Source organism: Xiphophorus couchianus, chromosome 20, assembly GCF_001444195.1.
Source record: "Xiphophorus couchianus chromosome 20, X_couchianus-1.0, whole genome shotgun sequence".
Taxonomy (NCBI): domain Eukaryota; kingdom Metazoa; phylum Chordata; class Actinopteri; order Cyprinodontiformes; family Poeciliidae; genus Xiphophorus; species Xiphophorus couchianus.
Window position 1 is genome coordinate 28,391,450 of NC_040247.1, and position 25,843 is coordinate 28,417,292.

The window sequence follows — 25,843 nt, forward strand, 5'->3', positions numbered from 1 at the left end:
TTAGTTCTAAGTTTTTTGTATCAACATATTTGCGTAGATAGGCAGACGTTCTTGTGTAATGAATGTACCTTACTTTAGATGCTGATTACCAGAAGCAAAACTCTCAACCCAACATGATGGAGAAAATTAAATTAAATGAAGCTCAAACACTTTTGTCTGGTTTCTTTATTGAGAATACGCAGCTTTCATCACAGTCTGTCACCTGGCAACAATTACAAGCAATATACAACCTAAAGAAAAACTCTTAAAATGCACCATCTGTACAATGAAACAAAACACTTCCTTACAGAGAACAAAAAAGAACAAGTGCAGTGCAGCATTTCAATCAACCCTCTAAATTAATTCTAAAACAATTATGTGACCAATTTGGGAAGACAAACCCAACAATTGATAAATGACAAGATGATTTGAAGCAGACAACAGTTGAGATTCATTCATCAGCTCCTGCTTAATCTGGATTAGAATCACAAGGGCAGCAGCCTAAGCAGATGGACCCAGACTTGCCTCCCAGGTCAGCAGAGGAACATCATCCCTCCAAAGTGTCGTGGATCTTCCTCTGGCTCTCCTGGTGGGATGGGCCTGGAACACCTCACCAGGAGGCGTCCTCCTAATCAGGACTCGTCCAGATAAGGAGGTAGCCTAACTCCCCCAGATTAGGACTCCTCCACACCCAGACAGGACCTAACCAGATGTCCGAGCCACTTTGACGTTGAGGAGCAGCGGCGGCTCTACTGAGTCACTGCCCAATGACAAAACTTCTTATCCAGACTAGACCAGGAGTGGGCAATCCTGGTCCTCGAGGGCCGGTGTCCTGCAACTCTTACATGTCTCCCTGGTCCAACACACTTCAATCAAATAGCTGAATCACCTCCCAAGTGCAGTCAAGTTCTCCAGAGTCCTGCTAATGACCTCATTATTTGACTCAAGTGTGTTGAAGTAGATTCACATCTAGAAGTTGCAGGACGTTGGCCCTCAAGGCCTTGAGTTGCCCACCCCTGCCCTAGACACTCCTCAGAAGACCAGACACCCCGAGGAGGAAACTCATTTAGGCTGTTGGTATCCATGATTTCATTCTTTTGGTCACTGCCCAGAGGTTGTGACCACCGATGGGGATAGTAACGTACACTGACCGGTAAATCGAGGGCTTCTGTTGACAGCTGAGATTAAAACGTTATTTCTGAATATTTGGGTTTCAGCAGGTGTTCTCTGATAGGCCTCACTTCCAGGACCTGAAAGTGAGGCCACAAAAGACAGAAATGGTAGGAATGAGGATGAGCAGCGCTGGACCCCAGCAGGGAAACAAGGAGATGGCTCATCTGACTTTGAGACATTCATTCGATCCACCTGATCACTGATTGTTCTGTTTTAGATTTACTTTGAAAACAGCTTTACCAGACCACTGAACTGATTCATCAAACATCTGACAGAATATAGAAACACAGACTCACAGCAGATTCCAGACAGTAACACGGGTCAGTGTTTTCATCACTGAACGAACCGAGGTTGTTTAATTATCTAGCTCAAATTTTTTCGTCAAATAAGCATTACTCTGCCAAATTGATCTCAAAGGCCAAACTGAGAGGACCTCTTCCCGTGTCCTCTGGGTCGGCTGGAAGACTCAACACAGAGTAACGCAAGCTAACAAGGCTGGCTATGAAAGAATGCCTGTCTTATCTAAAGGAGCAACGATGGGATGGAAACGTTGCTGAGGTTACAAAGAAGGCACAACCAAAAGGTCCTGAGGTATACCAGCCATCCACACTGTGGCAACGTTGAGCAACACATTAATCAGATAAAACATGGAAGAAGGGTTAAAAACTTTAATTAAAGTCCAAAAATACAGTCTGGTGAGCGTGACCTTAAAGGCACAGTGTTGAGAACATTCTGGGAGCCCAAACAACCCACATTGAGAAGGCCTTTGGATTCGAGATGAAATTCTCCAGACTGCCAGTCAACAATAATCTAGACTCAAGAAGATATGTATGTAGCTGACTAGAGGCCAGCATGATTAGCACTTTATTAAGATTTCGATAAGGCCACCAGGGAACAGCCCCTTCACACATCTAATCAAACTGATTTTAGTGAGAAAGTCAACTACAGACCAAAGAAAACATCACAGAGAACAGGTACAGGACAAAACTGGTGTTGGCTTGATGTTTTTAGATCAGTTCGTCCTGGCTGTACCGGATGAAAGACATCCAAAAAAGAAAAGGTTGAAGGTCATTGAACATGGGTGCAAAATTGCACACGAGATGTCAAAGCTAAACACAATGGCAAACAAGGTTGTTTTAACAGTTCAGTTTGGACATAATTTGGTACAAATGCAGACGTCAAGTGATTTAATCTGCACATGAAAGGCAGATGTGTTGGCGTATTGAAGAGGGTAACAGAGTTACAGGGAGCTGCTGCGGCGCCAGGCAGCGAGTCAAAAACAATGACCATCACCAGATTCAGAGGATCCCTCCTAGACGCAGATGACAGCATTCCTGGGTCGGAGGCCGGTGGTCACATTGTGGAATTTCCCCACCATTGTGGGAGTACAAATGGCAGACAGTTGCGCAATGTTGGACCCGATGGACACATAGGGGTGCATGTTGTGTCATCCCAGAGAGCGGAGGGACTGGTGAGAAATCCCTCTTGCAAACCCAAAAACATGAACCCGTTTGGCTCCATCCAGTGATGGAGTTCAAGGTTTCTACACTTCAGACAAGTTCTGTCACAAGGTTTACAAAGCACATCCACAACACGACGATGCTAAACCAGCAAAACCAGCGTCAGTTACTCGGTTTCGGTAGACATCCGTCTCTAACCGCTTACGACTAGAAATGGGGCGAACTGACCCAGGGTCTTTCCTCAAGCACAACAAGAGATTGAAAAAAAGTCTAAGATTTTTCTAGCAGGATCACTGATTGGCTGACATAAGAGTGGTTTCTACTTGGACGACGGTGTTTCAACTGTACACAGAACATGTTGGACGAGGCCGATTCTGCCAAGAAATGCAAACGTATTGAAGCAAAAGAGAGACGTGAGATGAGGCTGCAGTCTCATGTCATGTTACGCTTCTCTTCAGATCATGTTGAAGATTTAATTCAGGAACGCTGAACAAAACTCTGTATGATCCCAACACACTTTCCTCTACCTGCTGAAGTTCTTTTAACTCTGGATAAGCTAATATTCTCCCCATAAAGTGGTAATTTTTCTAGCCAGGTCTGCCAATGCAGATGACGTTGAATTTAATGGTGGGTACCCTCATCTTTTCAACGCAGGCAGAACACAGCTGTGTTCAAATCTGGCAAATCAGTGAGCTAATGCAGCAAATAAGAGGGACAAACAACTCTGTGAGTTAGCTAGCAGAAGACGAAGTGCTGTTCTCTACACTAACCACCTGAAGTACAGTTCTTCCCTCTGGACTGGCTTTGGAAACAATAGCAGCAAGGAAGAAAGGTAAATCCATTCTGCTGACAGAAATCTTAGTACTGGGGTTGGGATTTGTGGGGATTAAAGGCTCGTCTCCATTTCCACCGTCCCTTTTAGTCAGTCAGCCTGGAGGAAGCTAATCCTCTCCCTGAATGCGAGAACGTCTCCAGGATGAAAATACAATGTGGGCGCATTACCTGAGCAGAGCTGGTTGGCACGTCATTGAGGCCAGATGCATAACAATGTTTTCACGCCATCATCGGACGCGGACACCGTTTGAGACCAACGGTGGCCTTTTGTGTTTCACACGAACATGCAAAAACCTCTGGCTGCTCCTGGACGGGGATCGTTGCTATTGGTTACCAAACTGCTGGAGTGAAGGCGGCAGCAGACTGGGAAGGGATGAACGTGCCAGTGGTGATAAGAGCAGCTGATAATTCTCCATCACCGTTAAAACATCCGACTGGAGAAGTGAAGCTTCATTTAGACCACGATCAGTTCTAAAGATGCTTTCTGCCACCTTACAGGAACACAGTCAGTTCTTCTACATGGCGGTCTGGTTTACTGTGGAGCTCAACCTCTGGTCAACGCTGTGCGTCATTCTCCAATTTGAGCTTGTTCACAAGGCAAAACACAGGGGAAAACAGAAACCACTGTGAAGTGTCACGTTGTGTTGTTGTGCATCTCGTTTGCTCCTGCAGAGCAAATTCTGCTTTAAAAAGAAAAATGGAATCATAGATTTGTGTACAATTTCAGGAAACTTGTGGTTTATGAGTGACAACAGTGCATGAACACGTTTTCTTGATCTGTGTGAACACAACCGTTTTGATCATGAAACTGTTTTATGCATCTGGCCCCAGGATGGAGTGAAACACGGAAGCTACAAGGGGTTAGGGGATGGAGTCACAGAGGAAGAGTTCAAACGATGGCGTTGCTGCCACGGAGGCCGACCCCGCGGGCAAACTGCTCCAGCAGGCCGGAGATGGCGCCGGAAGGGCTGGGGGCCGAGGACCTGAGGCCCACGGTGGAGCTGTAGGCGGCCAGGAAGATCTCTCGAACCGCCTCCAGGCGGGCCTGGCGTTCCGACGGCAGCGAGCACCTGCAGGAGAACCAGACGGTTAGAGTCAGACAAACCAACACAGTTCTCCTGAAGCATCATTTAAAAATAAAAGCAACGGTTCCAAAAACAAGCTGGCCCGCCCCCTTGCAGAACACCCTGTCACACTGCCCACATGGTCTCCTGGGCCGCAGGTCCCATTTAACAGAGACAAAGAAGTTTTGGTGTCGAATTCCAGCTACGGATCCAGAAGAGCCTTCAGCTGTCAACAGTCCACCTCTCACTGACCTCAGCCTTCCAAACCCCGATTAAGTATTGGATCTTTCTCTTCTTCCCAGAACTGCAACTGTTGGTGGAGGTTTCTAGCCCAGCCCTCTTCAGGTCCCGGCACACTTTATCAGGTCGAGGTCTGGACTTTGACAGGAGCAGTGGATTGGGGCCGGCGGTTAAACAAAAGTTAAATTTGTCATTGTTCTAATGGTGCGTTCACACCAGATGCGTTTTGAGCATCAGGCACATTTGGTTTGCATTCAACGACTATGCACGTCGATGGCGCGTCGCGTTTTGCGCGTCCACCGCGGAGCGATTTGAAGCATTTTGAGCGTTTGACGCATATAGCGCTGGAGTTGGAAAATCTGAACTTTCGCCGCTGGACGCAGAGCGTCAGCCAATCAGAGAGCCTCTGCTATGTGCGTAGTGTTGCATTTTCCGACGTGATATCTGAAAAAAAACAACAAAAAAACTATGGAGGACAAACTAATTGTTGCTGTTTGCTAGTCAAGTTATGACTACAGAGACAGGAACAGAAAGGACATTGCGTGAAAGAGGAATGTCAAATAAGTTATAACTTTTACTATTTGAGAATATTTCCCCGCATTTGAGCTATCCAAATCCATCCAGCAAAAACATTGAGTCACGTTAAATAAACGTTGAAAACACATAGTCTATATGTAGACAAAATATGCAGGAGACAGTGGAAGAGTTTGAGGGACATGAATGCCAAGGAGTCTCCTCTCAAAGCCTGGAGCGACAGCCACTCCTGTACTTTATCCAATATATCATAACAGAAGGTATTATGGTGACGTGTCTGACGCAAAATGTCAAGTGTCTGATTTCAAAGTGCACACACGTCGAACTTGAAGCGTCGGACAGATTTTGGACGCGTGTAACGCGTTCGGTGTGAACGCACCATAAGTGTGGAGGAAGCCATTCACATTTCAGTCGGCTGACTGGCGGTGAAATCAGACTGATGAAGACTCGACTCAGGTTGAACTTTGCTCTTTAAAAAGTTTGATTTTGAATAATCTTTGCAGTAAATTCTCTTTATTCAAACGTATATTTGTTCTTTTCAATCAAGAAATTGCTCGATCATTTTTCTTCTCCATAACATTTCAATAAACCTCAAATTATTTTCTTTCAAGCGTGTACGGTAATTATAACCACTACCCTGCAGGTGGTCTAAGGACTGACAAGTCAATCAATGGTTACCATAATAACCAAACATGACACGATTTTAAAAAAAACAATTATTTCTATTTTGTGCATTTAATGGAAAATAGGAGTTAATTATGAAGTGGGGGCTGCAAAAGACTGAACTGCAGTCCTGTGGTAAAGGCAAAGGAAATTCATATGAAGAGACGGCATAGAAAGGCAAACATTGGGCCAGTAGTACAAGAAAACACACCAGAGTTCCAGTAAAGCAACAGCAAGTAGATACAGACAGGAAGAACGCTGAGGTCTGAAGGAGACGACGTACGAGTGTTGCTGTTCAACCGTTACAGCAAAATTAACTCACCAACCAAAGCTATTCGACGAAAACTGACTAGTTGAAGGAGAAATCAGGACAAACTGTCCAATTAAAGACCCACAACATGGAGAGAGAGAGAGAGAAGATTCACAGGCGTCCTCTGAGTATGGGTTTCCACCTCCGTCCCACAAGGCGGTGAACCCACTGACACTCTCAGATCCCTCAGACTGACGGCAGGAAAGCCTGAATCTGCGGCATCACTCCATCCAAGAAAAGTATTCATGCCCCGTTAGCCTGTGGTGAAGACTTCTGAAGCCGTCGAATCAAAGAAAGTTGAAGATCACCAAGCTGCAGAGCTGCTGTTCCATCTGAGAAGCTCCAAGTTCTTCAGGTCCAGAAGATTTGCTCTGACTGGGTATGAAAAACCTGTCTGTCTTCCAGAACCCTTTAGTTAGTAACCTTCAGGTGGAGTATTAGGGAAAGATTAGGCTACGTTGATCACTTTTCTACACTACTGAATCAAGCTGTACTGACGCCTTCTGAATTTTTATCAGAAGCATACTTTTTGATAAAAGCGCACTTTTATCAGAAGTATGCTTAAATAAGCATACATCTGGATAATGCTAATCCATTTGAAGGTCAAGTAGATGACCCCCAGAAGCAACTGTCATGAAGGTAAGAATGTGTCTCTTACAATTTATTCCTCCAGCAGTTCAGTTTTAGAGAAAAATAGCTTGACATGATTTAATGGATTGATGTCATTTTCCAGAGCTGCTGAACTAACTTGTGCTCTGTACCCACTAAGCTTTGCAATTAAAGAAGCAAATCAAGATCATTTTGGAAGTTGTGGACCTTCGAGCTTTGAGTTTTTAAAAATTTTCATGGGTTTTTCACTAGTGGTAAAAAGTTCTGGTTCTTGTGTTTGATACAAGTTTTCTAGGTTTTAATAGGTTTGCCTTAAGCCGACGGTCAGAAAAACAAAACGACTCTCTTGAAGCTTTCTGTCTTAACTAAAATAAATCCAGCCCACACTGTAAACGGGAGTGGCTGCTGCGCTGCTCAGTGGGAGCAGACTGCCGGCTGAAGAAGGGTGAGGCGTTCAGGTGTCGTTGGTGAGACGCCAGCTTAATCAGACTGTCTGGAGGTCCTGCTTGGAAAATGTTCCTCAGCCTCAGGAGTTCGGCCTAGAGTGCTTTACACGTGTGGCTGCCTAGAGGAGCAGTCAGGCAGCTCACAGACGATGAAAGCAGCAATAGGTGTGAGAGGGGAAGCACAGCATTCCTGTGTACCCCACACAACCCACGGAAATGCAGCCACTCCTGTATTTTTTCCAATACATCATAACAGAAGGTATAATGGTGCGTTCACACCAAACGTGTCTGATGCTTCAAGTTCGAGGGTCTGCACTTTAAATGCCGACGCTTTACATTTTTGCTCTACATTTAGCATTTTGTGCATCTGGTTTACATTCAAAGTCTATTTGGAGGCACGTCAAGGGCGCATCAGATGCGTCAAAATTGCTCTCGTTGTTGTTTTCCATTGCCGGCCCATTTGTCTGATGCGTTGGACGCGCTTGATGCGTCAAAACGCTCCAAACTGTGTCGCCCTAGATGTGCAAAACGTGCCTCCACGGGCCCTCGACGCGCCTCCACATAGACTTTAAATGATCCACACGCGCTTGACGAGCGACACGTGTTTGGTGTGAACGCACCATTAGCAGTTTGAGACTGCTTTTATGTTTTTAAAAGCCTGACACCCGTAACCATGGTGTTTCCCCAAACGGCTGGTGTAGATTCTGGCTTATTTCAGATTCTGGCAGTCCTAAGTGCAGTGAGCAATGTTTAGATCACTACGTTAAAGAAACTTAACAGTTACGCATACAGATGGTCCAACACAGAAGACCAAACCCATCAGGTCAACCACTCAGCGGTCCATTTATGCCTCAAGGACAAGGAACACTAGTTTTGAGACATTTTGGACAGGTGGTTTATATTAAACACAATAAAAACCAAGTGGTGACCTCAGATTTTATTTTTCTAACACCTACTCTACAGCCTTGACTTGCCTCCCCAGGTGGCTTTAAGACAATTCACACCTTGGGAAGTCTCACATGGCTTCAATAGGAACATGCTTGGACTGCCTGATAACATCAAGCCAAACATTGAGCGTGTCGTAGATGGAAGGACCAGTGACGCACGTCCTAAATGTCCTTCTACTGACCATTAGTTTCCAGAATACAAGCTTATTTCTTCAGTAGTTAGAACTGAAGTAGTCTTTTGGATGAAAGATGCAAAGTCTTGAATGAAACAAAAAGAGTTTTCCAGTCTCCTTCTACTGAAGCACTTAGAAAGCTACCATCATTCCCTCTGGAATGAGACTAAACTGAGCCCAGAAAGATAGATGAATGTAAAAGTAGCTTATATTTCATGTGTAAATTCTGCGACATGCGGTACTGTAATTGAATTTCACTAGCTGAAATTCACACGGACTGCATTCCAAAAACTTTCATCTATTCCGGTTTAACTTACATCCGCCCACTGGGCCCTTCGTCCTGGAAGCTGAAGGGCAGTGGGGAATCGTAGGTAGAGGTGACAGCAGACGAGTTGGAGGAAACCGAGGCCATCGGCTGAGAAATGTGGCCGTGGTCGTGGATGCTGCCACAACCGGAAACTATCTGCCAGCTTCCGTACTCTGTGGACAGGGAGGAGCCTGATCTGGAGAACTCTGCTGCTAACCTGACACACAAAGGCAACACAACCAGAAAGGTTAGACAGAACTTATCACTAGCTACAATGCTAAAGTTAACACGTTGACTGCAAACCTCTAGGAAAAAGCAGTCTCACACCACTTGATCTGCGCTAAGCAGGACGCTGGTAAAAGTCTGCATCCAGGCATCATCGTCAGTAGAAACCAACAGCTACGACCTACTTACTGATGTTGACTTGAGTTAAACGTTTGTCTGCTAGTAATGAATGTTGGCCAGTGATTGAGCACCAACTCTAAATCCAGAGGAACGGTGAGAATAGACATAGAACTACATCAAAATTAGACTCTTATAGCAGGAAATCCTACAGGAAGCTGCTCACTCAAACTACAATCTGTCCACGATCCAACGATGGAATCGACCCCAATAAATAATACACTGTATTGCCAAAAGTGTTGGGTCACCCCTCCATATCACTGAATTCAGGTGTTCCAGTCACTTCCAGACTGCTTCTACCAACAGTAGTGAATGAGCGGCTCACGTTCGGTTCAGAGTGCAGGATGGTGATGAGATCGTAAAGCGTCCTATCTGCTAAACACGCCGCAGGCGGCTGTCAGCGGGGTTAGAAGCAAGTAGAAGGACTGGGAAGAAGAGCAGGCCAAGCACAAACATGAAGCATGATCAGAAGGTGATGCACTGCAGAGTGGGCCCAGATCACCAACGTTCAGAAGACATCAGCTACAGACCTGCAAGGGAGTAGCAGGTGCTAGAAGAATGGCGTTTTCCTGACTTAATGCTTCAGCACACCAAGACGTTTTGGACAGTTTCAAGTTTTGCTAGGGAATAGTTTGGGAATGACCAAGGAAACATCCATAAAGACATGAACATTATGAGTTCCAAGTAGCTAGCCTGCGCAGAGTCCAGACCTCAACCAGATAGAACACCTTTGTGGATGAACCGGAGTAGGGACTGTGAACCAGGGCCCGTCATCCAACATCAGAGTTTGACCTCACATATACGTTTCAGAGGAAAACGGTCTAAAAACCCCAGAAATACACTCGCAACCCCTTGGAAAGACTCCCATTAAAGGGGCAGCATTATGTCAAATGGACCTTTTTGAGCTATCCTTCATGTTATAGTTATTCCTTCATCAAAAACATACTTTCACACATTTGAGAAATCCTTTAATTTCCCATAGCAACCGTTTAGAGTCCCTAAACATTTGCTCTCACAAAGTATCGCTTAGGACCGGCAGCCCTCCCCCACTCAGCTCCTTCAGACTAGCCAGCAGCAATTAGCAAACATCTAGTGGAACTGTGCATCTGCTGAGCTCGTTATACAAGCTGCTTCTCACTGCAGCGCTCCTAAGAACGGCTGTAAATGGCATAATGGAGAAACGCTATTGTGACGACGTGCTGAAGGAGGAGTGTCAGCAAGAGTAAGGAGCTTCTTAAAGAGACAGAGACCCAAAGTGCTGAAATGTGAAGTCAAATTTCTTTTAAGTCATTTGTGATACATAAAGCATTTTTATAACAACTCAAGGTAACACAGTTACTTGATTGTGCAATAAAATGGCACAATATGGGTGGAAAATGCATAATACTGCCCCTTTAAGAGCAAAATGTGTTCTAGCTGTAAGAAGTGGAGCAATCGGGTATTGGATCCTGTGGTTCGACCATGGGATGTCAGTCAGGTTCATGTGTGTGAAGGCACAAAAACGTTTGGCAATATAGTGCATCTGCGAGCAGAAGGTCACGCAGTTATCATGGGTTGATCATAGGACAGAGACGCTCACGTCCTCAACAGAAATGACAAGAATGCAATGAAGATTCATTAAATCAACCAGCTTGTTTTTATACAACGTACGTTTAAATAGACAGTTGTCCAATGGGAAGATGAATGGAAACAATATGGACGGAGGCTGAAGTGAATTGAGAGGTCACAGAGGAGCAGAACAGTGAAGTAAGCCAGAGAGTTTGAAAATGAGCAACCCCGACTCTAAGGGACCAACTTCCTGTTCAGCTTTACGGCCTGGTTTCTCTGAGAAACCAGGCGGAATACGACCTGGGGTTTCTACAGTCCCTTAGCTCGTCATGTCACTGCATATTTCAGCAGTGAAAATGTTCACTTTTCTTGCAGCTGCCTGACTTCTGCCCACAGGCCATGCATGAAGCTGCTGTCTGAGCCCCACAGTGCTGCAAGTACGCAGAGCAGCTGCTGCCGAGCAAACGAAGGAGATCATACAAAATTCAGAGCCCCAATGCAGAGTGGATCTAAAAACCAACTAGTTCCGTCACCTGACTTACCCTCTTGTGGGGACAGCCAACGGGCTGCTGCCGGAACGTGTGACGCCATGGTCTGATTGGTTGGAGGAGGACGAGCTGGAAGACTTGGCCTCGTTGGCTGGATGGGAGAGAGTCTCATCCAGAGGGTTCTGTTTACACCAGGACACCATCGGAGGAGAGGAGGCAGGTGCTTTCCTCCTGGGAACAAAAAATAAATACATTTCAATCATTGACATCCAGACTGCAGCTCAGCATGCACAGACTGAAGACAGTTTTCAGTGGAAACAGATGAAAGAGAGAAACGATAAATCATGCAAATGGAAGTTATGGAGCTCGTTTTACTTATCGTGCGATTAACTGATTTATTGCCTGAATACAGGTAATGAAAATATGCTAGTGTGTGTGTGTGTGGGGGGGGGAGGGGGGGGGGGGGTGAGGCTGACCCGCTGGACGCCTGGGGCTGGCCGGAGAACAGGTCCACAGGGTCAGCGATGGGACAGGAGGCTCCAGCCAGCTCTTCGGTGATGAGGGAGAAGTCGCTGCTCAGACTGGTGATGCTGCCGCGGTCCCTGGACCCTGAGCACAGCAGCAGAACCAGAACTCTCATCACCACGGCAACAGGAACCACGGGAGGAACACCCTCCACTCGTCATTTAGACCTCACAGCTGAACAGACCCGGACAAAAGTCTTCATACACCAAGGTTCATCAGTGTGTCGCTAATGCTCTATACCAGCAGGAACTTTTGATTTTAAATTTTACACACGTGTCATCCATTTAAAAAGAAAATCCGTCGCTTCTTTCCACATGTCAACAACAACTGCTCTTGTTGTCAGCGTAACGGTGAAGATATTGAGCATTTATCAACATCGTGCATCTTTAAGAGTTCAACCTTTTCTTCAGATGAAATAGGTATGGTCAATCTAATTATAATCCTAGCAAAAGTGTGTGTCCACAAGCAGAAAAGGAGTGAAAAAAAAAAATTCCCTCCTGTAAGAAACTTATTTGTCATCACGAGTTGCCTCTGTTGCAAAACTTAATTTAAATAATCAGAAACGTGAAAAAACAAAACTATCTCATAAGCAGACCCCTTTGCTATACTGTTTACTTTTGTTGTTTGCGTAGAGTAAAATGTACTATTATTTTATAGATTTTTTCCCCCCAGATCATACTACTTTCCAGTTTTATGAGCCTTGACCATTCGTGTATAAAAGCCTTAAGCAGAGCTGTACTTTAAATCTCGTACTGCTTATTGTGCAGGGACAACACATCTAATTTATTTATGTATAAATGTATTTCACTTTTATACTTTATTTTACTTTAGGCCTTTGAGTAAAAGTTACTCTTTTGTATTATCTTTATACTATTCTTCCTTTTTTTTTCTTTAATGTAATCTGATATTACTTATTGTGTCAAAGATCTATCTTTGTAATGTTATTTGTTCAAAACAATGCAAGTTTTAAATTGAAATAAGGTTCCTTCAGCAGCCGCGTAACTAAGGACTCCTTCCTGTCTCTAGGGTTCAGGGGCAGCCGTCGCGTTTCAGAGCAGGTGGACGTACTCAGCCGGCAGAGGTCCTCCACAGTGAAGTCACTGTCTTTGAAGTGGGAGTTTTTCCTCCTGAAAAGTGACAAAGATCAACAGACATGTGTCAAAGTGACGAAAGATCTCGGACGACGAGAAACGGAGCGAGAGAAAGGGAAGTGGGCGTCACCTCTGTTTCCTGACAGCAGAGAACTTCTCTGAGACGATGTGCTTCAAAAAATTGAAGCAAAAAAAGAAAATCTGAGGGAGAGAAACATTCTGCGTTACGGACGGAAAGAAACTCCCAAAAGCAGAGAGTAGAGGTGTGGAGCGGGAATACCTCTTCCCCTTTGGAGAGTCGATCTGGCAGCATGTGACTGGAAAAATAAAAGACACAAATAGCAGCCATACAGCAACGTTAATGGGCAACTCATGCTAACATATTAGCTAGAACAACCTAACCTCCTCACTTTCTTCTTCTACTACTCTCCAATTTGCATTAATTGCTGTTATTTCAACTGTTAAACCGTGTTTTCTCTCAGTTATGTTCTGATTGGCTGAGTTACCACTCAGCTGCTAGCTTCTACTGCTGCTAGTGCAGATGAAGGGATCGGTTTACCCGAAGAGAAACCAGTCATAAGCAATGGTCAGGTAGAGGATCTCAGCAGGCTCCAGGTTGGCGTGCACGGCGCCGTCCTGTGAAGACAACAGGAAGTCTCAGCTTTCTGAGAGGGGAGGACGAGAGGACGAGAGGAGAGGACTTACTGCCCACAGGGAGAGTCTGAGGAGGGAAACAAACAGCGGTGTTCGGTCCCAGCCTGATATGCAGTGCACCAGCAGCCCGCTGTCATCTGAAACACAAAACACCCTTCAGGGACGAGTCTCTAGGACAAGAAACAAGGACAAACTCAAGCCATCTGGAACATTGTCAACATGGAAGAGGTTAGCACGTCATCCAGAGGGCAAAACTGATCAGCTTCCTCCTCTGACAGGAAGCGGCTGCTTTTGGTCGTATAGTCAGCTGAGTTGCCATGTATGCAGGACACCAGAACCTCAATGACCCGATGGTCACGCTTCAGAGAGAATGGGACGCTAGGGCACGGCTCAGCAGACGAGAAGTCGACTCGCTAACAGCGAGAGATGTCATTGTGGAGCTGTATGACAGGCCAGGCTGCCACGCAGCGGCGCCACCTGTTGGCCCTCGGACCACCAGCAGCAGGCAAGACAGGTGAAATGTCTTGCCCAATGGACACAACGACAAAGACAGACGTAGCGGAATCAAACTTCTACCACCGTTGTTGTCATTGCCCAGAGTGACTGGGCGATGCTGGCATCATTGACTGAACGCCCTACTGGGTTTCCCTTTGATCGAAAAGTTGAACTGATTTGAATAATAAACTGGATTACTGGGATCGTTTGGAAATGAATTGAAATGTTGTGAACCGGTGGGAATGACCCAGAGTGAGGCTATGAGCGAATGCGAGCGCAGCCGGTCCAGACCCAACCAACCCCCTGCAGCCACAGGCTCCCTTACCATCGCTGTTGATGATGTGGAGGAGCAGCTTCAGGTAGTTCTGGGTCTGCTCCACCAGGTCCCACGACTGGATCCGTCCATGCACACACAGACACATCAAAGAATGAAAACAATCGCCTCGGCGCCCCTTCAGCAACTCTAGGCTACGGCTTTAAACAAGCCAACGCTATTCTTCCTCGCCCACTCTAGAATTACAAACGGTGGACATGTTTGGTGAAAATCAAACACTGAAAACATTTTAAACATTTTTTGTGGTTAAATTATCACTTGGAAAGTTTCAGCACCGTGTTGAAACAAACAGGTGTGTCTCTATAAGTAGGAATATCATAGGAAGTTCTTGATTTCTGGAATCGAATTCAAAAAGTGAGACTATTTTAAAGTTCATGACACCGGCATGCGACAACACGGTGTTGCCTGTCAGAGGCTTCCGCAGAACCGCTGTAATACAGACTGCTACTGGAGATTCTTCCTGCCCACAGCCATCAGCCTCTATAATCAGTTTAAAGAAACTTGAAGGTGTAATATTTAATTTCCTTTTCGGATTGCTAAAAACTAAACTGAATTATTTCATGCAATTAAAAATCAAACATGAGAATATGACATTTCATAAAAATAAAAAAAAAGAAATTACTAGAGAAATGTGGGCCTCTGATCAGGAGCTTTACAGTATCTGCTCTCAGTAGTTGGTCTGGCACGCTAGTCTGTAGTCTTCCTCATGAAGAAGAGTAGCGCTACTTTAACATATTTTTACTCAAGCAAGAGTAAAAAAAAGTAGTTGGTAAAACGTCTACTCGAGTACTAAGTAACTGATCAAATTATCAATCATTTAATAGTTAAAAATGACAGACAGACAAAAATAAAACGTTACGTGAAAATTTTGGCATCTTAAGGATCAGAATGACAATAATTCATATACGTAACGAAAAGATTTTACAAAATCAAGCAAAAGAACATTTTTCTTTTGATTAAAAAAAAATTAAAATTATAAAAATTCAACAAAATATTACTCAAGAGTAGCGATACTTCATAATTAAATTACTCAAGTAAAAGTCAAAATTACAGTGTAGTATAAAAAAAACTCCTAAAAGTCATTTTTGTCAAAGGAGTTACTCAAATAAATGTTACTGAGTAAATGTAGCAAGACACCCAACTCCGGCCAAAACTAAACAAATCTAGAATAAGAGAACATTTTATTGGTCTATTCTCTATTTCTGGGAAACTGAATTTTGTATTTGTTTTAGCTTTAAGCTGTAACATTTACATTTAGACGATTTTATCCTAAGTGATTAACAGTGAATATTAAAGCTAACAACAAGCTACTTATTCATTTTGAATAAAAAAAAAAACAGAATATATCCTTCTGTTTGTATTACACTTACGAGTTTAACTTTTTTTTAATCGAAAACAAATACATTTTACATTTTCTTTTCATTTGAGAGCGAGTTGTGGAGTTAGAAAGGCTGCCGAGTCAGATCCTTCCCAGTTTTGCCACTAGATGGCACTAAAATACCTCCAAACCCCAAGACCAGAGAAGAAACGGGAAGAGAAAGGGACAGCGGCGGCAGAGGAGGAGAGCCGACCTGGTACCGAGTCCAGTCGATGTTCAGGTTCTGAGAGAAGCGCGCGGGGATGGTCAGGGGAGCGTCCACGAAGTCCTGGCAACGGAGAGACACAGACACACACACATCACCACCCGTCCTAAGCACACACCGGGCCGGGGGAAGAAGCAGAACCGGTACCTGATTCCAGTTGAACACCAGGCCCTCCGCCGTGTAGTCTCTGTCTTTGTAGTCCTTGAAAAACTCGCAGCCTGAAAAGAACGAGAAAGACTTTTACTCCCAAAAGACGACAAGCTCCGCCCCCCGCCCTCCTTTAACAAACTACTAAACGTGATTCTTATTGGTCTGGTGTAATACTCTGACCCTAAATGTCGCGTTTTTATTGGCTGAAAGCAGAAAATTGTAAATACCTAAAATAAAAGACAATCTGTGGAAATAACTCCACGTAGCGTGTTGGGAGTTTTGGCCTGCCACAATACATTTTTCTGGACAATAAATTGTCCAGGACGTTATTGCCATAAACGATAATATTGTTGTTTTGAGATCTTTTTCCAAGTAATATAGTGATAATGGGATAAGGATAATGCAAGAATGCATTCTCATAGATTAACAAACTTTATATTCTAATGAACTTTTAAACAACTGGAACTGGAAGACATTATAAATATCCTAAATAAATAAATAAAAAGAAATAAAATTAATTATAAAGTATCTGTAAACAAAATTATCCTTCAAAAACAAAAGTACTAGTTGAGAAAGAAGACTTTTGCTACCCAGTTTTTGGTAGAAAGGGAAAATAAATGATAAATTCAAACATTTAAATTTATCATGCAACTAAATGATTTATTGCTTATTGTGACAGGCCTAGTGGAGTTACTGGAAGAAATTAGCTTTACAATAATATTCTCATTTGTTGAACGACTCTTATTGACATGATTAATGGGTCAGGTGCCAACGGGAGGAAATTGAGCAACAGGTGGAAATTTCAACTGTCGAAGGCAGAATCCTGACTACGTTCTCCACCTGGGTAAGGCACGGAGAGCAGGGTGAAGTCGGCGTAGCGCTGCGCCTTGTCCACCTTCTCAGAGGACGTCACACTGCCAAGGCAACGACAACAGAAGACGTCAGTGACAACAACTCCGAGAACTGGGAATACGCTCCGATGCAAATAATGAGAAACTGGTGACATGCATGCCTGGTCAGCTGGAAGAAAACATACGCTGGACGTAGAAAGTGAAACCATGCGACAGAGTTATTGAGAAAAGCGGCTTACTTCAGGCCGAACTTGACCTTCTTGTTCTCCACCATGAGGTCACAGATGTAGCGAACCGAGAGGTAGCGGAGCAGCTTGATGTCGTGACCTCGAACTTTGTCGAAGAGCTGGGACTCGCCGTTCCTGAGAGGCAGGAGAAACGGCAGCAGTTCATGAAGCGAACCTGAGAGAGCCCCTCACTAAGGTCAGACGATAAGCTGCTGTCGTCACCTGACTGCTGGGTCGTCCTCGGGAACCTCCTCTGGCTCGGTCCAGGTGTCGTCGCTGCCCCCTGCAGACACACACCGGGAAGGGTTGCATGCTAAAAGGCTAAAGTCTAGGGAGCAAAAGTCTGCAAGGTTTCTCATGAAACAGCAGAAGAAGAAATGACTGAAGGCGACTTTCAGTGGTTAAAACATGGAGGAACAGCTGCTCCTACTCACAGCTGAAATCTGAACCGACTATCTGTCTGCAGAACTTCCCCTTTTGAGTTATTTGAGTTAAGCTGCATTTTATTTAGGCTGCTGTTGTTTTTTTTTTTTACCTGAGAAGATGTAGTTGTAGCCCGTCCGCCCATACAGCTCCCCCCAACCTGCCAGGGTGGCTGAGCGGCAAATGTGCTGCAGGGAGGAAAACAGACCTGATCAGACGAGAACACATCTGGACAACAGCAGCTGATTATTTTTTTTAGGGGGTATCAGAGGAATTGGGGCTGAACTCTTAACGAGCTGCAGACTGTTTTGCTTGAAAAAAAAACAAAAAACAAATAAATAAATAAAAAAACTTGTTTTCAGCAAGAGAACAGTGAAGAAATATTCAGAAACAATGTTCATAACCTATACCAGAGTGGAAGAGAAAAAAATCAGAGAATGAACACATGAACAAACAGCTACTCTGCCTAGCAACAGGCCAGCTGGTCCTTTCCTTGAGACTAGCTGGTAAAAAAAAAAAAAAGCTTTTCGACCTGAAAAGCCCAGCGTATGTCCAGTATTTCTGGGTGGAATTTGACACGTTTCACTCGTGGCGTTGATTTTAAACATCCTGTCCGTGGACAGACAGACAGACAGACCCACCTTGCCGTTGTAAAGGATGACGGGGCAGACGAACCTCCCTCTGCAGCGAGCCATTTTACTTCTGCTCACCAGGTCCTGCAGCTTGCTGATCTGCACCGTGCTCTCAAACCTACACACACACACAAACACACCAAAATCTGCTCTTTAACTCAGTCGGTCAGTAAATGGAAGAGGCTCATCACGCGTCATAAATCTGTGAGGACAGCTGGACTAAACCGGACTTAAATGAATTTGGGCTGCAGCGTCCCACAGCAGTGTGTGTCCAAGCTGGTGGTCAGCATGAGCAGGGGGTGGCATTACTAAATAACCTATATTTTCGGTGTTTTTAAACCAATGAAGTCGGTGGCAGGTCGGGTTGTCATGGGAACATCCAACTAAATTTCCCCTGTTGTGTTTTTTTCTTACAATAAACAATACAAGACTGACATGCAAGGAGCTGTTTTTTTTTTTTTTTACAACCAAACACGCAGGAGCTTCCACTGTGACTGAGGCTCGGCAGAAAAGTGAAGCTTTTTCTGCAACAGAACCAATCAGACCCAAATACAGCAACAGTCACCAAGCCATGACACAAACCCTGGACCAATTATGACCAAACAACATCTGGACTGAAACCAGAGGAAATTCAGAATATTTCTATAATCGGCACACTGAGGAAAATAAATGTAAAAATCTGGTTTCTAAGACAACAAGTGTAGAAGTGTCTGCTGAGCCGTTTCTGCGAGTTCAGAAGGAGCAGAGACTTTCTGGATTTAATGTTTCCACTTTAAAGTTAGAAAAATTAGTTACCGGGGCCGGTCCAGTCCTTTCTGAGGCCTTGGGCAGATCTTTTTGGGTGGGGTGGGGTGGGGGTGGGGGCTGTACCAACATGTCAACACCACATGCTTCATTATTCCTAAGCTACTTTATTTGTGTAACATACCTACTATCATCTACCGGCATCCTTTCTAACTATCTCACATCATAGCAGTGTCTGTTGATTTTTATCTTACAGGAGTAAAGAACAAAAAAATAAACACAAAAAAAAATAGATTTCAAAATGAGGAGTGGTATTTAAGTAATAGCAGCTGGTAAACACTAAATTCACAGTAAACAAGAAAACATGTTTGATATATTATATTTTCCCAAACAGTGAGAGCAGCCATCAACAGGACAAGATCAACCATTGTTTGTGGAACAACTGTGTAGTAGCATTTAGTTTGAATTATTTAATGTTATTTGAAATATATATATATATTTTTTTTATGCTAGGCAGGCACTTAACTCACATATACTTTTGGCCTGACCTGTGAGTCATTCACTAAATTAATCAAACTTAGTGAGTAACTGTTTTCTCAACAGCTTGTAAAGCGATAGATTTTCAATTTTCCAAATGAACGTCACATTTTTACTGGAGTTTCTGTGCCTTGCATATCTTCACGTACATATCAGAAGTCATCTCAAGCTACAGAGCGTTTGCTTCTCTGGCTTTTTGGTTCATGCAGCTCCACTTCAGAGCAGCCTGCAGTTTCAAAAGCACCGAGGTCCGACGGGAAGAATATGAAATATTACGGCGAAAAGGGTTTCGTGAGCGCATTAGCAAAGTGCTGGCAGAGGCAATGTCGCCACTCCAACAGTCAGCGGTACGACGGGAGGATCTGTTGAATCACTGCATGTTTCCTGTTTCTGCGGCAGTGTAAAGTCACGCTACACAGCTGTCACTTCCTCCCTCGGCCTCAGAGACACTGACTGCTCTCTGACCGGGGACGTACCTGTCTCTGTCTCTGTCCACCTCTGTAGACTCGTACTCCAGGAAAACGATCTGACGGGGGTAGTGGCCGCAGACCTCTCCGCTGTAATTAGAGATGATGCTGTACTTGTAGTCTCTATCAAACAGTTCCAGACATCGCTTCTCTATCGCCTCCACCTGAAGGGGAGGGACAGGGTAACAGGACAATGCTGAACTAATATCAGAGGTGCATAGTTTCCATAAATTGTACTCAAGTAAAAGTAATTACTTCAATGTAATTTTACTCAAGTAAAAGTAAAAAGTAGTTGGTAAAACGTCTTTTTCCAATACTGAGTAATTGATCAAATTATCATTTAATATTTATAAATCACATCAGATTGACTAAAATATACATTTATGTGGAAATTTTGGTATTTTATGGACGGAAATGTAAATAATTCATACAAGTAACAACATATAACAAAATCAGGTAAAAAAAAATAAATAAATAAAAATTCCAAATCAGTTTCTTTCAATGAAGCTTTAATAAAAACTGCAGGTGTGTGTTTGTGTCTGGTGAATTTTTGTTGTTCTTCATTCAGTGGGTAGAGAATCCAGAAATTTTACTCAAGTAAAGGCAGCGATACTTCATAATAAAACTACTCAAATAGAAGTAAAAAAGTACGGCATAGTAAAAATAGTCCATAAAGTTGTTTTTTTTTTTGTTTGTTTTTTTCCAAAAATGTTACTCAAGTAAATGTAATTGAGTAAATGTAACTAGTTACTAGCCAACTCTAACTCGGAAAACATCTTACCCGAGGACTGACTTCCTTTGCTCGATACTGTGTCTTGGAGAACAGATCGATCAGATCCGCAATCTGCTCGCTCTTTCTCACCGACAGACCGGAAACCGTAAATCCGCCGGCCGCGGAGGGGGAGGCGGCCATCATGGCGTCTCGAACCGAGGTGGTCGCCTCCAGCCGCACTCGTCCCCCTTCAAAGACCGCAGAGCCCTGTCCTTTGGAACGGGAAGACCGACCAGGCCATCCCTTCCCGGCGAGCTTCTTCCTGACTGCCCGCTTGGGGGGGCCAGAGCCGGGCGGTCGTCCTGAATTCACGGCAGCGGTGAGCAGCTCCACCCCAGGAAGACACGAGCCGCTGTCGGGCCGCAGGCGGCGACCTGCCGCTGGCCCCGGGGTTAGCGACGCAGCTACAGAGCTAGCAGGGTTTCGGTGAAGCCAGTTCAGCACATCGATGCTGATGTTTTCGGTCTGGTTTCTATTCGTTTCTATTAAAACGCGTTACTGTTCCTTCTGGGCTCCTCTCCGAACTTGAAATCAGGAAATCTCCAGGATCCTCCCAGGCCCGCTCAGTGGAACATCACCATGACGACGAACAGGACCAGGTTAAATAGTTCTCAGAAGAAATGAACGCGGCAGCAGTTAATGTGACCGACAGGTCCAACAGGACAGTCCAGCGGTCCGAGTTGCACAAAACAAGTGATAAACAGGAAGTTGACTGAATCACGTGACCACCGCCCTGGCAAACAACGTTGTGGCGCCTTACCGCCACCTACTGGTGCACAGGTGTCCAACTCCAGTCCTGGAGGGCCACTATCCTGCAACTTTTAGATGTGCCTCTGCTGCACCACACCTGAATAAATTAATTAGGTAATTAATAATTACCTAATTATTAATAATAATTAAGCAGGCCTCTACACAAGGAAGTAATTAAGCCATTTCATTCCAGTGTTTTGTAGCTGTGGCACATCTAAAAACTGCAGGACAGTGCAGCACCTGTACAAACCTCTCAGCACAAACCTGTACAGCAGTAAAAGCCAGCTTGGGATAACAAAGTTCCAAAAGTAGATAGTGTCCCCCCCAGAAAGTTCATGTAACATTTGTGGCTCTGAAGAGTTTTAATTGACTGGACTGAGGGTGAAAATGCCTCTTTACATTGTATCCTGTAGGTATCTGAGCGACAGAATAAAATTCTCAGCATCAATCCAGATGAGTGGAAGGGAGCTAAAACTTTTACCTTCTTAATGGTCTTCCAGTCTCACCGACTGTTTCTACAAACGCTATTCTATAAGCCTTTACACCGTCACCTCTCATGATAAATGTTGAACACTGGTAGGAGGCGGCGCAACACCAACCATCTTCCTGTCTGAAACACACACTGAGATTTCCTTAATTTTGGGAGATCTGTGATTGGCCAATACTTACACATGAAGCCGACCTCATAAACCTCAGCAAAGGTCTAAAAATCAACCACCGTCCTCTTTGCTGTCCCGTTAGAGAGGTTTGACTGACAGACCGGCCCACCAGGTCATATCTGCACGATTGCAGTCGACGATAGTCACTCAACTGTTACCAACTCATCAACTTTCTTGCTATATTTAGCCACATTTAAGACAAAAAAAAATTGGTATTGGCAGAAAAGACTTTTTAAACATCGGTAATTGGCAATCGTCAAGAAAACTAATCGGTGCAGCCCTACTGACGTCGGAATCTGAGTGAACACCTAACAGAAAAGTAAAAATCCTTCCAGCTAGCTTAATTTCCCATGTAAATACTCACTATCCATCCACTGCCGGTAAAACAAGTGATTAAATTATTCTATCAGAACCTCTTTAAAACAATGGGAAGCCATCCCTTTGACACCAGATATGTTCTTCGATCTACTTTTAATTGTGTTTTATGGTTAAGTTTGTTTTTTTTTTAAGTTAGGAAGGAAAAGAAATCGATGGCTAACAAAGCTGTGGAATATGAGAGAACCCACCTAAACATGACAATGACAAGGCTGGTTTCCAAAATACTTTGCTGTTACGATGATTTTATTATCAAAATGCATTACATCTGTTGCTTCTTAAATCTCTTAGAGAACAATTGAAATAGTTTCTACTATGATCTGTGGAAAAAAAAAAAAGAAAGAAGAAAAACAACAGAAAACTTCTTAGAAAAACAACAGGAGAAAGAAAGTGGCGTCTGAAGGAACCCAGGAGGTCAGATCTCCAAAGCGTCTGACCCAAGCTGCTCGGTCAGACTCTACTGACACCACGCCGGGAATTCAGTGTACTAGATCCTCTCTCCATACAGCTCTATCACATTCTCTCTATACAGGTACACAGAATCACACACAGAGTCCTGCTGCTGGGTGCTTTCAGGGTGGATGTGTTTTTAAGGTGCTGCTTCGTGTTAGCTAGCAACGTTCATGTTGCTGTTCTGTCACACATTCATGGAATCTGGTGGGGGGGAGGGAAGGGGGGTTGTGGTGGCCGGTGGGTGGGGCGGTGGGTGGAGAGGGGCGTGGGGGGGTTCCTCCTTTTCTCAATCATTCAAGTCTTTCCCACAAAATACAGTTCCCCCACCCCACAACCCACGACCACTTCAGGCCCTGAACTCCAGTCACATAAAGGGAGTGGGGGGGAGGGGGGGCATTCACAGATCTCCTCCACCTCAGTCTTAGTGCTGCAGAAAACCGTCTCTTTTTACACGTCAGTTGTTTAAGAATAGAGAAAAAAAATGGAACAAATAAAGCAGCAGCAGACAGAGAGAGAGAAAGAGAGAACCCCACAGGAAGTGCAGCTGCAGCGGTCACCACCAGGTAGCTGCCGCCGCCGCCACCACAGCAGCTGCCACCATCAGCAGCAGCAGCTCCATCTCCTCTGGCAGTGAACTCGCTCTGCTCTCTGTCACATGGAATGCAAAGACTGGTCGGACAAATCCAGGCGTGTCTGCAACCTTGATCCCTTTGCTCCTGAACGGGATGACTCCAGACGGATGGAGAGCTGATCCGGTGGTGGTGGGCCCAACCGGATCAGACGTTGGTGAGAGGAAAAAGGTTGGTAGCACCATGAATGAGGGGAAAGGAGGGAGGGGGGAGGATGGAGATGGAGGTCTGCAGCTGGATGGAGGAGCGGAGCTCCCAGCACAACACCGATGAAGAATGCTTCTGGAATGATCCTGGAGAACGCCCCGCCCCCATCTGCCTGTCATCCTCTGAGTAAACCGAGAAGAAAACGGAACATTTGTCAGTTTTCGCCAAATACGCACGTCAGCATCTGATCAACCTGGTTACCATGATAACAGGAAGGCTAACTTAGAATTCTGTGCAGATATCGATGTGGAATATTTTTCCTTTTTTTGAAAAAGAAGAACAACAGTAGGAAAGTTCTGGGATAATCAGGAGTTTTCAATCCGATTTCCCGTGTTTTCCAGGCTGCTTGCTTCCCGTCTCCCTCCATCCTGACGTCCAGGAGTCAGAGGTTTATCTATGAGCACACTGCTGTCAAGTTCTTTTCCTGAAAATAAAGAAAAGAAGAAAAAAAAAACAGAACACAGGAAAAGGAGGAATCTGTCCAGAGTCCTGGCTGGCTCCTCTCAGGTCTGTACATGTGGCCCCTCCAGCTCCCTGAACCCCTGGGGGGCCTTTAGCTTCACACACGCACATACACGCCCACACACACACACACACACACACACAGCTGAAGAAGGTCCTAGAAGCTTCCTGACTGCGTTCTTACTCCAGGCCCCTGGTGGGGGGGGTGCTGGAACTGCTGGGGGTAGTGTGGGGAGGGTCCTGCTAACCTGGAGCCGGCCGACTGCCCCGCCTGACCCGGGCTGTTCACCTTCAGGCTAACAGCCGCCTGTTGTTGACCCCCTCTGGAGGCCTGAGGGCCCACGTCTACCTTAGTCTGTCCCTGGGTCCGTGGGCCTGGAGCGGCCCCCTCCAACAGGCTGCTGCTGCTGAGGAAGCCTGTTTTTAGGTGGCTGCTGCTGTAGCTGGGGGGTCCGTCACTGCCGGGCTGTGTGGGGGGGGGACTGCAGTAGGAGCTCTGGGGATCCTGGGACGGCCCCGGGTGGGAGGAGGAGATGCGAGGGTAGAAGCTCTGGGTGGAGGAGCTCTGGAACGGAGAGCTGGCTGTGGGATGAGTGAAGGACGGGCCGTCTGTCTCTGGGAGGACTTCTGCTGACTGGATAGAGGACAGAAGACAGAGGACAGAGGGCTGCATGTCATCAGTGAAAAAAGCAAAAAGCTGCTCAGCAACCAGGAAAGGCCTCTGATGGCAGCAGATATTCCCACTGGTTGCTGAGAGGGTTTCCCAGCTGCTGTTTCTTCATAATACACACAATATTCACGTTGTTTTATTCTCATTTGAAAGAGAAGAAAATTAATATCTTGTTAGAATGAGAATCATTTTAAATTTCAATCTTCCAGGATCGTGAATACTTCGGGATTTGGAACCTTGACTTTCCGCTTAATTTAGGACATCTATTTGTTCAAAATGAACGGAGGTGAAATAAGGAATTTAAACCAACAAATCATTTTGGTGAGTGCTGCTGCTGGTCCTACCTGCTGTGCGTAGAGGGGGGGGCTGTATCTGTGGGGGCTCTTGGTGGAAGCAGCCAGGGCTCCTCCTCTCCGCTCGTATCGCTCCGCATCTGGAGACAGAGACAGGAGCGTCACAGCCCGGTCCGATTCGTTTCTTCCACTGACCTGAACCCCGAAACTGCTGCCGTACCTGGCTCTGCGTCTGCTGATCCGTCACTCCGTCTGTAGACTCGATCCATCTTGATGCCTCTCAGCACGCGCTGGCCCTCCCTCAGGCGCTCCACTGTGGTGGGGACCATCCTGTGGAGGAGCAGGAAGCTGTCAGAGGGGTGCTTTCTCAGCACTGACCAGAGAGAAACAGGAAGCGTAGCTGCTCTCACCATTGGTTGCTGCACTCCTGCCGCCTGGGCTTGAGCGGCACCCTGTGGTGGTCCGGCGGGCTGACCTCCTCCAGGTGTGGGACCGGAGCTGTGGAGTGTGGGGAGGAAGGGGGCTGCATCTGCTGGTAGGAGCGGGCCGGGTGGGTTTCCTTGCTGCAGTAAGGGTCCGGCTGACTGGGGGCGGCGATCCTGGCTGCTGGTTCACATGCTCTGCTGCTGCTTCCTTGCTTTCTCTTCCGGTACTCCAGCAGAGACACCTGAGCAGCAGAGGGA

General features: G+C 45.3%; 2 protein-coding genes across 8 annotated transcripts in view; both read right to left on the reverse strand.

Annotated features, from left to right (window-relative positions):
* Window positions 1-147: 147 nt before the first annotated feature.
* Window positions 148-21,397, reverse strand: mtmr14 (myotubularin related protein 14). Of its 2 annotated transcripts, XM_028002181.1 has the most exons (19): window positions 20,672-21,397; window positions 19,900-20,054; window positions 18,152-18,260; window positions 17,623-17,698; window positions 17,310-17,370; window positions 17,100-17,222; window positions 16,850-16,923; window positions 16,007-16,077; window positions 15,848-15,922; window positions 14,268-14,334; window positions 13,499-13,584; window positions 13,353-13,429; window positions 13,074-13,110; window positions 12,924-12,994; window positions 12,771-12,829; window positions 11,654-11,786; window positions 11,232-11,408; window positions 8,750-8,956; window positions 148-4,516 (listed from the first exon to the last, which is right to left on the reverse strand). In XM_028002181.1, the coding sequence occupies exons 1-19, from the start codon at window positions 20,804-20,806 to the stop codon at window positions 4,336-4,338; spliced, it is 1,974 nt and encodes a 657-aa protein (XP_027857982.1). In that variant the 5' UTR covers window positions 20,807-21,397; the 3' UTR covers window positions 148-4,335. The 2 variants fall into 2 exon arrangements, with proteins under 2 accessions (XP_027857982.1, XP_027857983.1); XM_028002182.1 differs by lacking the exon at window positions 8,750-8,956.
* A 1,274-nt stretch (window positions 21,398-22,671) lies between these two features.
* Window positions 22,672-25,843, reverse strand: part of setd5 (SET domain containing 5) — a 37,813-nt gene continuing 34,641 nt past the window's right edge. For 4 of the 6 annotated variants that reach the window (XM_028001756.1, XM_028001755.1, XM_028001754.1 and 1 more), the window contains 4 exons: window positions 25,571-25,827; window positions 25,381-25,490; window positions 25,212-25,300; window positions 22,672-24,831 (listed from right to left, as the gene is read on the reverse strand). In XM_028001756.1, coding sequence (XP_027857557.1) covers window positions 24,355-24,831; window positions 25,212-25,300; window positions 25,381-25,490; window positions 25,571-25,827 — 933 coding nt within the window. In that variant the 3' untranslated portion in view covers window positions 22,672-24,354. Of the gene's footprint in view, window positions 24,832-25,211; window positions 25,301-25,380; window positions 25,491-25,570; window positions 25,828-25,843 lie in introns of those variants that run through there. The other 2 variants (XR_003593489.1, XR_003593488.1) reach the window with 1 other exon arrangement.

What these genes read in the sequence shown, in the direction of transcription:
- mtmr14 (XM_028002181.1), bottom strand. Translation starts at nt 20,806, where the DNA reads ATGATGGCCGCCTCCCCCTCCGCGGCCGGCGGATTTACGGTTTCCGGT. An exon ending in TGGTGTTCAACTGGAATCAG is followed by an intron (nt 15,923 to 16,006) that starts GTACCGGTTCTG and finishes CTCCGTTGCCAG; the next exon opens with GACTTCGTGGACGCTCCCCT. An exon ending in TCGACTGGACTCGGTACCAG is followed by an intron (nt 14,335 to 15,847) that starts GTCGGCTCTCCT and finishes GGACGGATCCAG; the next exon opens with TCGTGGGACCTGGTGGAGCA.